At 40.1% G+C, this 14681-nt stretch overlaps 1 protein-coding gene across 1 annotated transcript in view; it reads left to right on the top strand.

The window, feature by feature from the left end:
* The window catches only part of kank3 (KN motif and ankyrin repeat domains 3), a 90506-nt gene that overhangs the window by 51609 nt on the left and 24216 nt on the right, over positions 1 to 14681 (top strand). Inside the window, 12 exon segments of the mRNA XM_062028106.1 lie at positions 237 to 311; positions 5770 to 5855; positions 7871 to 8493; positions 8496 to 9013; positions 9015 to 9385; positions 9388 to 9507; positions 9510 to 9607; positions 9609 to 9657; positions 12033 to 12141; positions 12275 to 12481; positions 12556 to 12646; positions 13420 to 13639. Of these exon segments, the coding sequence (XP_061884090.1) occupies positions 5819 to 5855; positions 7871 to 8493; positions 8496 to 9013; positions 9015 to 9385; positions 9388 to 9507; positions 9510 to 9607; positions 9609 to 9657; positions 12033 to 12141; positions 12275 to 12481; positions 12556 to 12646; positions 13420 to 13639 (2443 nt within the window). The 5' untranslated portion in view covers positions 237 to 311; positions 5770 to 5818.

Below are 14681 nucleotides of genomic sequence, written 5' to 3'. Positions count from 1 at the left end.
TGCTAGAACTCACAGTGGTACCAAACTGAACTGTGCTCCTTGGTGGACAAGGCCTGGTAGTGTAGTGGTTTGCAGAGCTGACTTCTTACAGTATGTGTGGGCTAGTGTAGTTAGATGGAGGATAAAGTGTCATTAGTCTCATTTCACAAGCTTATATAGTGGACATACAGCAATGGAGCCTCTCTGAGTTGTGTCACTGTAACATAATCCTCTGGTGGTCTTTCCTTCTAATGCAGGGCTGAGTGCTGCCGTGCAGAGGGAACCATCCTGGACCCCAGCTGCATGCATCCTCCACTTATCGGCTGAGCGAGGTAAGCTTGTTTCCACACCGTCTTCTTTCTCGGCTTGAGTGGTCATTCCTCACTTAGTAACACATGTTAGGAGATACCAAAAAGGGAATGGCAATAGACCAAAATATGGAGTTGGTCCCCACTTTGAGGCAACTTTCAGTCTCCTGGACTTTCTACATGATGCTGGACTTTGTCTAGATCAGGGGTCGGCAACCCAAAATGTTGAAAGAGCCATATTGGACCACAAATACAAAAACAAATCTGTCTGGAGCCGCAAAAAATTAAAAGCTATACTATATACCAGACCTGGGCATTCTGCGGCCCGCGGGCCGCATCCGGCCCTTTGTGCGTCCCTGTCCGGCCCGCGTGAGGCCAATTATAAATTACAAAATAAATTTAAAAAAGTATCTATGTCGAGTGTGCAATACAACGGTGCTGCTTTTGTTTTGAAAATCGTTATTTGTATTACTTCCGTGTGGACGTATGCGTGTGCGTGAGTGAATGTGAACAACTGCAATTACAAAATAAAGTTGAAAAAACATCTATGTCCTGCACGCAATACAACTGTGCTGCTTTTATTTTGAAAAGTATTATTTATGGGCGTGTGTCCGTGTGTAACCTGCGAGTGAAGGTGCACATGCAGCGACAAGTGATGCACGGTTTACACCCGAGACGCCAAAAAGAGAAAAGTTGATGAGGAATGCCGTGTTTTCAACAACACATGAACTGCAAAGCAACGTCCCCTCACCTAAGGTGCGTGCCTGCGCAATTGCGCACTGCTCAAGCGTCCGCTGCGCGCAGCAAGTATATGCCGCGCACCAAATCAAATCCCATCTGAATTATAAACAAAATAAACATATTTATTCTATGGAATTTTGCAATGCAACTTTGAGTGACAGTGACAACAAGCGGCCCTAATGGTGTTCGTCAACACCGTTCAATTGAACACCGTTCAATTATTGTAACGTCTATCGAGATGCTTCGAGGACAGGAATTATATCGATCACTTTATTGAACAAAACTGTTTATATTCGGCCATAACCACACCAAACACATGAGTAAAACAATTCTATCTCGAAAAACTAGTCATTTTCTGCCGTACAAACCAGGCCAAAACCAACTTGTCATCTGTCACCAACACGCATAGCACTAAACCACTGGTGCGTTTAAGGCCACACAAAAAGTCGGACAACTCAAACACCACACAAAGTTACACTATGACTCCTCAGTCATACGTGTGCTTATTTTACTGTCATTTATTGTTAATGTTAATTTATATATATTAGCCATGGAATGCTGTTACACACACTATGTTGAAGTATTACTATTATTATTATTATTATTATTTATCTTACGGTATATATCAAAAATAATATTGAGCAAAATTTAATTGAAATATTGTCGATGTGGCCCTCCAGCAGTGCTCGGGTAGCTCATGCGGCCCCCGGTAAAAATTAATTGCCCACCCCTGCTATATACAGATAGTGTGTCATGAGATATAAATTGAATTAAGAGGACTTAAAGGAAACTAAATGAGCTCAAATATACCTACAAATGAGGCATAATGATGCAATATGTACATATAGCTAGCCTAAATAGCATGTTAGTATCGATTAGCTTGCAGTCATGCAGTGACCAAATATGTCTGATTAGCACTCCACACAAGTCAATAACATCAACAAAACTCACCTTTGTGCATTCATGCACAACGTTAAAAGTTTGGTGGACAAAATGAGACAGAAAAAGAAGTGGCATAAAACACGTCCTAGAAAGTCGGAGAAAGTTGTACATCATGTAAACAAACTACGGTGAGTTCAAGGACCGCCAAAATTAGTAGGACAAAACGGCGCTCGCCAAATACCGGTACTCTAATCAGTGAAGCATGTTTAATACAAACAGTGTGCTTCATAACAATTAGGGAGGTTTGTGTCATGTTTGTCCTCCTACAGAAACCATATTAACACAAAAAATATATTTTTTTCCCCTCATCTTTTTCCATTTTTCATACATTTTTGAAAAAGCTCCAGAGAGCTACTAGGGCGGCGCTAAAGAGCTGCATGCGGCTCTAGAGCCGCGTGTTGCCGACCCCCGGTCTAGTTCATCTGAAAGATGCTGGCCTGTATCTAGTAACTAGATTCTAGTTAATCTGAAAGGTATTTGATGGCTTTGAGACCTGTTCTTCCACACCAAAGTCATCTCATCAGGCCTTTTTTTAACCTTGATTGAGGAAAATGGAAAAAGTCCAAAAGTGTCCAGTAAGACCAGAAAAAGTCGCTAAAATTTGTCGCTTTTTTGAATTTTTTTATTTTTTATAAATAGTATTAAGAAGAAGTCGTATACTTGCTAAATATAACATCAAAACTAGACTAGACTTACCATAGCAGTGTGGTGTGTTCAGTGACACTCTGGAAACAAGGACTCAAAGGCTCTCGTTGACTGTGATTGGACTATTACTGCATGCTACAACTTAATTTGGCTCTATGGTTAGATACTTTGAAGTCACACTCAATTAAAAAAAACCCACAGAAACTAAGTCACCAACGTGTGTTCCATCACATAGATACATTCAGACTCGATTTTTGAGCTGTTGATAATGTAATGGTTTTATTAATAGATTAGCTTGTTTTAAATAGATATTTTATGTCACCCTAGTTTGTACATGTGCCCTGATATGACACTACATCAAGGCTATTCAACTTAAGTGTTTTGAGGGTCACATTTCCAGAAAGCTAAGAACCGTGCGGCCGGACTTCTCCCTTCACTGTTAGTCTTATTTTGTATATTCCCGAAATCAGCGTCCTCTATAATAGATATTTGATTTTGGTATATTTATTTTGTCAGAGTTACAGGAGCGCTTTGCTGTTTTCAAAGACTTTGCAAAAAAAAAAGCTGGTCAAAGATCATCTCTATGATAAGACTCCAGTGTTTTTAAGAATCTGCTGCAAAAAATTGAAAACATGTTTTTTTGAACTGAACTCGTGGGCCACCACCAGTTGAATAGCCCAAATGATGAAAAAGAGAGGACCTCAAATAAAACCTTGAGGAACACCACTAGTATAACTAAATAAGTTACACAAATGACTGACTGCATCTGAAGTTAACAAGCTACAGCGACATCTTAGTTACATAAATAACATTATGGAGAAAATGTGTAACTGCCAAAAAGAAGCTGACTTTAAAGGGGTGCCTTGAAGAACGCCTCAGTTATGTAAATCCCAAGATTAGACCCCAGTGTTCTATGTTTGCTATCCAGGTGGAAATGTATGCAATGCAAGGATCTACCAAAGTGTTTTCAGTGGTCCAAGTTCCTCTCTACAACAGGAGCACCCTAGTACTTTTAATGTTGTTGTTAAATGTTTGTTTTGAACTGAACTTGGGGGCTCTATAGTGTCATTTCTAGATCAGATTTGATCTTTGGGCCACAAGTTGAAAAACATGATATAGCATTTTACAAACCCCGTTTCCATATGAGTTGGGAAATTGTGTTAGATGTAAATATAAACGCAATACAATGATTTGCAAATCCTTTTCAACCCATATTCAATTGAATGCACTACAAAGACAAGATATTAGATGTTCAAACTCATAAACTTTATTTTTTTTTTGCAAATAATAATTAACTTAGAGTTTCATGGCTGCAACACGTGCCAAAGTAGTTGGGAAAGGGCATGTTCACCACTGTGTTACATGGCCTTTCCTTTTAACAACACTCAGTAAATGTTTGGGAACTGAGGAGACACATTTTTTAAGCTTCTCAGGTGGAATTCTTTCCCATTCTTGCTTGATGCACAGCTTAAGTTGTTCAACAGTCCGGGGGTCTCCGTTGTGGTATTTTAGGCTTCATAATGCGCCACACATTTTCAATGGGAGACAGGTCTGGACTACAGGCAGGCCAGTCTAGTACCCGCACTCTTACTATGAAGCCACGTTGATGTAACACGTGGCTTGGCATTGTCTTGCTGAAATAAGCAGGGGCGTCCATGGTAACGTTGCTTGGATGGCAACATATGTTGCTCCAAAACTTGTATGTACCTTTCAGCATTAATGGCGCCTTCACAGATGTGTAAGTTACCCATGTCTTGGGCACTAATACACCCCCATACCATCACAGATGCTGGCTTTTCAACTTTGCGCCTATAACAATCCGGATGGTTCTTTTCCTCTTTGGCCCGGAGGACACAACGTCCACAGTTTCCAAAAACAATTTGAAATGTGGACTCGTCAGACCACAGAACACTTTTCCACTTTGTGTAAGTCCATCTTAGATGAGCTCAGGCCCAGCGAAGCCGACGGCGTTTCTGGGTGTTGTTGATGAACGTTTTTCGCCTTGAATAGGAGAGTTTTAACTTGCACTTACAGATGTAGCGACCAACTGTAGTTACTGACAGTGGGTTTCTGAAGTGTTCCTGAGCCCATGTGGTGATATCCTTTACACACTGATGTCGCTTGTTGATGCAATACAGCCTGAGGGATCGAAGGTCACGGGCTTAGCTGCTTACGTGCAGTGATTTCTCCAGATTCTCTGAACCCTTTGATGATATTACGGACAGTAGATGTTGAAATCCCTAAATTCCTTGCAATAGCTGGTTGAGAAAGGTTTTTCTTAAACTGTTCAACAATTTGCTCACACATTTGTTGACAAAGTGGTGACCCTCGCCCCATCCTTGTTTGAGAATGACTGAGCATTTCATGGAATCTACTTTTATACCCAATCATGGCACCCACCTGTTCCCAATTTGCCTGTTCACCTGTGGGATGTTCCAAATAAGTGTTTGATGAGCATTCCTCAACTTTATCAGTATTTATTGCCACCTTTCCCAACTTCTTTGTCACGTGTTGCTGGCATCAAATTCTAAAGATAATGATTATTTGAAAAAAAAAAAAAAAAGTTTATCAGTTTGAACATCAAATATGTTGTCTTTGTAGCATATTCAATTGAATATGGGTTGAAAATGATTTGCAAATCATTGTATTCCATTTATATTTACATCTAACACAATTTCCCAACTCATATGGAAACGGGGTTTGTAAGTTGTTTGGCATTGTGTCCCTACAGCGGAAATAAGTCATAAGTAAAGAGGTCAGATATGTCATACTTCATGTTGAAAGCAAACAACTGATATGACTTATCACAACTTTTTTCTCTCTCAAAGACTGATTTGTTTTTAAATGTAATCACTGGAGAAGCCTTAGAAAAACATTTACTTATGTACTTTGTTGTACACTTTGGTCTCTATATTTCACAGTTTAAAGATTCGTCACAGTTCCATTACTCCTTAAAAGCCCTGTGTGTTGATAGCTGAGTGGTCCAGATGAGTGTAAGAATTACAGTAAGTCGGAAGCTACAGTATGTTTGCCTTGAGGCATATACTGTACATTTGTATATACATCCAACTGAAGCATAGCACTTTACAGATGACATACGTTTCCTGTCTTTGTGTTTGATGACAAATGATATCATGTCACTGTGTTTTCTTAGCCAGGTGTTGTTTGAGGTCGTACGTGCTGAAAGGTCCCGCACCTGAAAGATGACTCAATCTGTGCAAGTTAACACAAAGTTGTCCGGTAAGTACAAGGTCATGTTTGTCAATTTCACAGAATCTGTGTTTATTTTACAGTACAACTTCTAAGATTGAAGACGGTCCAAAGTATAGAATGAATTTTCCCGTAACAAATGATTGACAGACCGTAGAAATAATTTGCTATTGTGTCAATCAAATTAAAATGTAATAACATTTTGTACTCAGTCATTCAGAGGTGTTTGATGTGGTGTCTCGGTTTTCATCAGCATTCTGTTGGAAAAGGTCAGACACAAACTAAATGGTATGAAAACCAAATTAATTCTCCTCATAAGAAATGGAGATCTCACAATCTACACTTTTGGCCTCTAGATGCGATCCAATTTCGAATCCTGATCCGATACTCTGACAATAGATGATGGAACTGAAAATATTTTATTATATAGCAAATAAGTAAAGTAAAAACCGGGACTCACCAAAATGATTCCCGGGCGCGGCACCGCTGCTGCCCACTGCTCCCCTCACCTCCCAGGGGGTGAACAAGGGGATGGGTCAAATGCAGAGGACAAATTTCACCACACCTAGTGTGTGTGACAATCATTGGTACTTTAACTTTAACTTAAACACAATAACACATTTTTAGAACACTTATCATTAAATGTTCTAGTATTGTTGTAAATCAGATGATGTATGGGTATGTGTTTACATTTGTGGTGAGGTGCTATATAATGCTATATACAATTATTTTAAACAAAATAATGGCTAGTGCACAATAACTAAACAAAAGCAATAACTACTATTGGCTTCCATTTAAATAATTTGGGTTTTTGACCTCAAAGTCTTCAGATACTTACTCTCTGACTTTGTAAACAATAACAAAAACCACCAAAAAATAATTTTGTAATAATTAGAACTAGAAATAAAAATCTAATCCTTTTGAGTATTGTTTAAATACTGATATTATACTAGGTATACATACTGTCGACATCTGGATCGATCACTCTACTTTTACATTGAAGCTTTAGCAGTTAGCTTGTTGTCGTCTTGCTCGGTGTGTGTGTTTAGCATGCATAGCCATTTATTTTCCTCTCGTCCTCCAGTGATAATGATACATTGAAGACATTTAGTTTATTTTCCCCCATGGTAGTGAGGATTAGTATCTTAGAAGTAGCTTCACACTGATAGATAACACGTTTGTTGCAACTTGCTCTCAAAATCTCTAGCCATGTAAACACTGTACACAGCTGTGGTAAAGCTCAGCCAATCGATGATCAGTTAAAAAAGGCAAATATCTGCTCCCAAGCCATGATTGATATCTGTAAAGTAAATCCACATAATCAATTCCAGACACCCAAATTAATAATAAAACATTGAGATTAATTGTAGTCGTACATGCAAAAAACACGGAATGGTACTCGGGCAAACAGATCAAATTGTTGTGCACAATGTCTCTCCCGGAGCTACAATAACCCAGATAGTATATGGGCAATATTTTCGTAAAAAAAGCCAAATTTAAAAAAAAGCGGGGGATAGAAAAAACAGGTGTTGCATTTTAAGATGGGAATGTGAGTTGACAAAGCCGATCTGTTGCAGAGAAGGAGCATCACTAGTGAAAAATGCAACTGACTTTCCAACAATCAAGTACTGTAGTTGGTTGGTAACAAAAAGACGAGGTTGCAAGTACAAGCAGTCAACCTAGTGGCAGGATTTAGCACAGCCACACAGATTTTAACCAGCCTGAACCAACCTTCTGAAAACCTTTCTTGTCTTATTACAAGCCTATTGCAAACATGTCCATGTTTTTTTAACAACAATGAAACACTGTTACTTTTGCTGTTTGTAGAGAGTAATATATTCACTCAATAGCCACAGTCAAAATTCAGCCTTTACAAAGACGACTAAAACAGCAGACAGAGCCAGACCTCTTATTTGGCAGAAATGTAAGAAAAAGTAGAACAAATAAATGTTTTGTTTCTTTGAAAATGGTCATGTTTATGTACGAACTAACTAAGCAAATGTCTTTTTGTGCTGTATTGTCAAGTCTCATGTCTGTTCCTGCAGATTTGGGCTCTCCATTCATCTACTCCAGTCAGGAGGAAGCTAACCAGCCGCCGTCCTACTCTGTCCAAACACCATATGGTTTCCAGCTTGATCTGGACTTCCTCAAATATGTGGAAGAGATAGAAAGTGGGCATAACATTCGCAGAGCAGCTGTCACATCTCGTCGTTCTGGACGGGGGCTCAAGATCTCTCAGAGATGTCCTACTGCGGGGGGGCGCACCAGTGGTTGGACATCCACAGAGTCGCTCTCCTCCCCTGCTAGTGAGGATGGCAGGGCCCCTCCCCTTCCGCCACCACGGAACCGCCTTGGCTCAGCACCCTGTGAAATGCTCTCACTGTCCCCTGTGACCCTTCTCAATGTCCCTCCATTGTCTGCCGGCGGCAAAATACCACCTCCACCCCCGCAACGCAACCCCAGAGTTGAGCGGACTCTCTTGGAAACCAGCCGGAGATTACAGCAGGAGCAGAGCCACCATCATCAGAATGGTGGACGATTCCAACTGGCAGATCCCCCCAAGCAGCTGTCCAAGGCTGCATCAACTCAACCTCTGCAAAGTATCTGGACCAAACCCAGTCCTCAAACATCCGGGCGCAACACTCCAGCTACTGGCACTGCAGTGACCCGGTCCCACCCAGCCAGCTGCAGACTGTGAGAGAGCAGATGGCTACAGCCTTGAAGCAACTGAAGGAGATGGAGGAACGAGTAAAAGGTGTCCCGGCGCTAGAAAAAGAGGTAGCAGAACTTCGTGCCGAGAAAGACATGCTGTTAATGCGCTTCAGGAGAAGAAAGCAGTCAAGGGTGTGACCCAACAACCACAAAACAGGCAGTGGAAACCTCTACCCAGACCACAGCGATCCCCAGTCCAACTCCATTATCCAAAGTCGATTAGGCTCCCCAACCTCACCTGGTCACAAAGGCCATGGGAAATCTGAAGAGCTGAAAAAACTGGCTGAGAAATTTGAAGGGAAGGACGGTCGAGCAGCCGAACTTTCATCCAAAGTTGCATTGAAGCTTCCAGGCAAAGTGTCTGTTGAGAAGAAATCTGTAGCTGTAGGAGATGATCAGCCAATGGACTCTGTTGTTTTCTATTTCAGCCACGGTGTCAAAGATGCTCTGAGGGAACCGAGGTCCCTGTTTGTGAGAGGGCACGGGTACTGAAAACCCTGAGGTGCGTGCGGAAGGAACACAAGCCAGAGCCGAGACAAAGGAGGCCGAGGTTTGGGTAATAGAGTCATTACTTGGGCTGACTTCGAGACGCAACGCGAGATGGGACACCTTACAGGACACTATTAAGTTCCAGCAGGAGTCTATAACTGACCTAGAGAACCAGCTGAGCCTTGCCGGCACTGACTTGGGAATTTTCAGAGCCCAGGTTGAGCAAATGACGTGCAAAGTCACCTTTGAGAAAGGGGTTCTTGCCAAACCGGACTTGAAGGATGCCAAGAATGAGACTGCATCTCCTACCATAAAGGATGCTGCAGTTTTGTGCTGTCCAGACATGATGGATGCATGTACAGAGACAGCTTACAAGCACACCTGACCGAACAAGGTGCCCAAAACTGATGCTATAATCCCACCGAAGAACCAGTGCCAGTTGTCATGGTCAGCACTGGTTGCCAGTATGAAAATGTGTTTGAAGAAAGATGGAAGAACAGAAAGTTAATGTGCCAAAGAAGAGACACACCATGACTGATTATAAGGTCTTATCAGAGGAGATTGTTAGTATGTCTGAGGAGAAAGGAGAACGACCAGGGTGACGTAACGACACCCTGCAACATCAAGACAGGTACCTTGAACACTGCAGTAGATAATCTGCTTTCACACTAACCTAACTCTGGTCAAAATCATTTTTTTTCTACATTGTTTTCAAAAATCATGTCCATTTTCTTTGTCAAGCACCATGGATGTATGGATCTACAACAAAAAAAGCTATTAGAAGATCCTCTAGATCAGGGGTGTCCAAAGTGTGGCCTGGGGTCCATGTGTTGCCCGCAGCTGGTATTTTAACAGCCCATCGCAGATTGTAAAAAGACTATTACAGAAAAAAACCAAAGTGGAATAAAAAAGCAAATAGGTATAAAGTAAGGGGGAAAAGTTGAAATGTTGATGCCAAAAACTAGGCATGTACGATGTATTCCCCCCCCCCCCCCCCCCCCCCCAAAACAATGCAAATAACTTCCTGCTTCTCAAGACGATACTGATAACAGATTAACTTATTTTTATCTATTGTATTTTAAATGTAGTTTGTGCGACTGGCTTTGAGGCAGCTTTTTGAGCAGTATGCGTCTTCCGAGGCTTTCAAAACCCCGTCGTAGTGGCACTGGTGTTTAATGTGGCTGATGAGGTTTGATGTGCTGAAGCTTAGAAGTTTTATTTCCCTCTGCTCGCGGAATGTTTACAGAAGATTTTGATGCAAAGAGCATGTGAAAAGTCTTCCTCTGCAACAGTGAAGAAGTACCAAATGATCGACGACACTTTTGTTAACAATGAGCTCAAGGGAAGTTTACGACAGGAGAAAAGTAGCACTTGATTTGCTCACCTTAACCCACCTACAGCAGGTAATCTCGCTCTTTGGAGTCTTTAAAAAATTCAATTAGATAAAAAATCGTTACCGGTGCTATTTTTTAATTCTTATTGGTATGATGTAAATTGTTCATATCGGCACCGTAATTACATATTTTTTTAACTTTTAAAAGAGTTACATTTCCTTTAAAACTAAATGGCCCCCTGCACCCTTTTGATTTTCGTTTTGCGGCCCTCAGTGGGAAAAAGTATGGACACCCCTGCGATACAATAGATGGAAGGACCGCTCTGTGTTTCTAAGAACCGACTGCTAAAAAGTTATTCAAAGATCCTCTATCCTTTTGATGAACCCCATTTTGATCACCCCTGCTATATGGGATGGGAGCACTTACTGTAGGTGTTTTCTGAAGACCTACTGCAAAAACACTAGTTATGTTGTTTTAAAAACCTACTACTAACCAATTAGTCAAAAGATTCTCTAAATGACAGAGCGCCCTGCTGTTTTTTAGAACCAACTCCAAACAGCTAGTCAACGATCCTGTATATAGATGTGATGTCCGGGGTCGAGTCTTTTGAGCGCTCGGCTCTTAAGTGAACAATGAGAACCCAATTTGTGGTTGAGTCTGTTTGCGTGCCGTTCTTACTCAAGCATCTCAATTAATTAGAACAAGGTGCAAAAGTTATTTGATTTCAGGAGTTCAACTAGGACAAATAGTTTGTTTTTTTTCAGTTAATTTTTTGATTCGAGCTAAAGTAGGGTAGACCGGAGCGCTCTGTTGTTTTTAAGAATCTACTACACCACAAATCTAGTCAAAGATCCTCCGTACTACAGAAGTGTTCTGCCTGTTGTTCTGCAAAAAGCCTAGGTCAAAGATCATGTATATGACAGGAATGTGGGCTTTTGTGTACGATTGCGAAAGCATCTGAGATCATTAACAACCTTTGACAGAATCAAAAGCTATACTTGCTATACTAACACATTGTGTTGAAGTTGGGGAAATGTTTTAAAACAAACAATTAAATTTCAAAAAGGGTAATTAGAATATACACAAGTGTGCTACTAAAACCTACAAATCCATTATTCATAAGTTCTAATGTTTTAACATTTTCAGATATTGTGTTTTTAAAAACAATGGAAATTATGTTTCGAGAAAGAAAGCAGCCTTCCAGCTTGTATTCTTAGGTTATTTAAATTAATAGAGAAAACTATAATTTACGGGGATATTGATTTTTGAAATAAGTAAAGTAAGAACGAATATAAAATACAAATGTATTTCAGTTTAGGAGTTAAATGGTGGAACAAGCTCAGTGATGAGTTGAAGACATGTAGTTCTTTGTTAAGGTTTAAGAAAGCCTTGAAAGGGGAAATAATGGAAAATTATAAAATATAGCAACGATTACTTTCATCCCATTGTTTTTTTAAATCTAATTTTTAGTGAATGTATAAGATAGGCAAATATAAGTCTCGGCTTCAGCCTACGGTATTCCTTTTTCGGTCATTAGATTTATTTTTGTGTGTGTATGTGTATGATTGTTAATATGTATAATCTGTGCTGTTAATTGATCACACAAAATGGTTGATTATATGACTGAAATAAACTAATTTCATGTTTGAATAATTAGTTTCATCCCTTATAGATACAGGTATGCTGAAATCAATCATGAAGAGGAAAGATGGCAACGGCTCAGGTGAAAATCGCACAGCGGGCAAGAAGAGCTTGCAGTTTGTTGGTATTCTAAACGGAGGGTAGGTGTTCCTTTTTGCACCATCACGCTCAACTAGATCGATATCTGATAAAGAATGACAATTGAATCGCCCCTTTTTTTCAGTTATGGCCGCTTTGCCTGCTAAGCAAAAATTGCCTAATTTGTTTTATCAGGTATGAATCCACATCTAGTGAAGAGGAAGATGAGGGAAGCACCTCTGAAGAAAGTGGAGAAGGGGACTGCCTAGACAGCACGGAGGAGGAAGTGGATGCGCAGGAAGAAACATCAGAGGAGGAACGAAACATCAACCTGGATGAGAGCGACACGGATGAAGAAACCCTGAGAGCATCCAATTTGTCATTTGATGACGTGAAAGAGAAGTATGCGCTCTCACTCTCTAATCAAGTTTGATAATAGTCTTGTTTATTGATATGGGTTCATTTGTTTGCAAAAGGTTTGAGCTGAGCTCCAAAATGCGTGAAGCTTGCATCATTCTGAAGAACCACCTCAATGACGACATTCAGACACTGAAGAGTAAGGAAGTGGTGCGTCCTTGCATGCTTCTTTTCTATTTACTCAAGTCTGATGGAAGCTGTGCGACTTTTTTGTCTACTAGTATTTCAAAAATCATCCGATAATGTCCGATAATGGCTTTTTTATCGATATCCGATATTGTCCAACTCTTAATTACAGATACCGATATATACAATCGTGGAATTATCACATTATTATGCCTAATTTGGACAACCAGGTATGGTGAAGATAAGGTCCTTTTTAAAAAAATTAATAAAATAAAATAGGATAAATAAACTAAAAACATTTTCTTGAATAAAAAAGAAAGTAAAACAATATACAAACAGTTAAATAGAAACTAGTAATTAATGAAAATGAGTAAAATTAACTGTTAAAGGTTAGTACTATTAGTGGACCAGCAGCATGCACAATCATGTGTGCTTACGGACTGTATCCCTTGCAGACTGTATTGATATATATTGATATATAATGTAGGAACCAGAATATTAATAACAGAAGGAAACAACCCTTTTGTGTGAATGAGTGTAAATGGGGGAGGGAGGTTTTTTGGGTTGGTGCACTAAATGTAAGTGTATCTTGTGTTTTTTATGTTGATTTGATTTAAAAAAACTATACCGATAATAAAATAAAAAAAAACATACCGATAATTTCCGATATTACATTTTATAGCATTTATCGGCCGATATCGGCAGGCCGATATTATCGGACATCTCTAACTGTAAGTGTAGAAAATGGATGGATGGATGTATCAAACTAAGTCTATTGTTACCAAATGTACTTGTAGCTCGCCAGTACTCACACGGTCCAGCTGGAGTGGTTCCGCATCTCCAGCGCCAAGACGGCTCAGCCTCTGCGAGTCTCCGACTACCTGATGGCGTTCCTGGAGGTCTCTTCGCTGCTGTTGGAGCACGTGGTGAACATGACAGACGGCAACGGCAACACCGCTCTTCACTACAGTGTCTCACACTCCAACTTTGGTGTGGTGGACCTGCTACTGGACACAGGTAGGTGGTCACAGACCTCCTTGGTTAAATTCTCCAACTTGATAGGCTGGAGCTATAATCGTAAAAAAGTACAGAATTACCTCAATTTACGAGCTTAATTGGTTCTGTGACGGAGCTCTTAACTCAAAACACTTGTATCTCAAATCAACGTCTCCCATTGAAAATAATTTAAATACCGTATATTTGGTGCTTGGCCCCCAAAACATCACAATATTAACATGTAACATGCCTTTTGAAAAACAAACGTTTAGATAAGAAACACAGTGGACTAAAGCAAATACCTTAGAATGTACTACAAACTACACTACTTTTCTGAAATGATGTACTAGTAATAAAAATGTACAGCATTTACCTTACGGCAGGTGTGCCCAAACTTGTACAAACCCCGTTTCCATGAGTTGGGAAATTGTGTTAGATGTAAATATAAACGGAATACAATGATTTGCAAATCCTTTTCAACCCATATTCAATTGAATGCACTACAAAGACAAGATATTTGATGTTCAAACTCATAAACTTTATTTTTTTTTTGCAAATAATAATTAACTTACAATGTCATGGCTGCAACACGTGCCAAAGTAGTTGGGAAAGGGCATGTTCACCACTGTTACATCACCTTTTCTTTTAACAACACTCAATAAACGATTGGGAACTGAGGAAACTAATTGTTGAAGCTTTGAAAGTGGAATTCTTTCCCATTTTTGTTTTATGTAGAGCTTCAGTCGTTCAACAGTCCAGGGTCTCCGCTGTCGTATTTTACGCTTCATAATGCGCCACACATTTTTGATGGGAGACAGGTCTGGACTGCAGGCGGGCCAGGAAAGTACCCGCACTCTTTTTTTACGAAGCCACGCTGTTGTAACACATGCTGAATGTGGCTTGGCATTGTCTTGCTGAAATAAGCAGGGGCGTCCATGAAAAAGACGGTGCTTAGATAGCAGAATATGTTGTTCCAAAGCCTGTATGTACCTTACAGCATTAATGGTGCCTTCACAGATGTGTAAGTTACCCATGCCTTGGGCACTAATACACCCCCATACCA

The sequence above is a fragment of the Entelurus aequoreus genome, linkage group LG19 (assembly GCF_033978785.1).
Source record: "Entelurus aequoreus isolate RoL-2023_Sb linkage group LG19, RoL_Eaeq_v1.1, whole genome shotgun sequence".
NCBI classification, from domain to species: Eukaryota; Metazoa; Chordata; class Actinopteri; order Syngnathiformes; family Syngnathidae; genus Entelurus; species Entelurus aequoreus.
The sequence above is the reverse complement of the archived record's forward strand: the minus strand, read 5'-3'. Positions and strand labels throughout refer to the sequence as shown.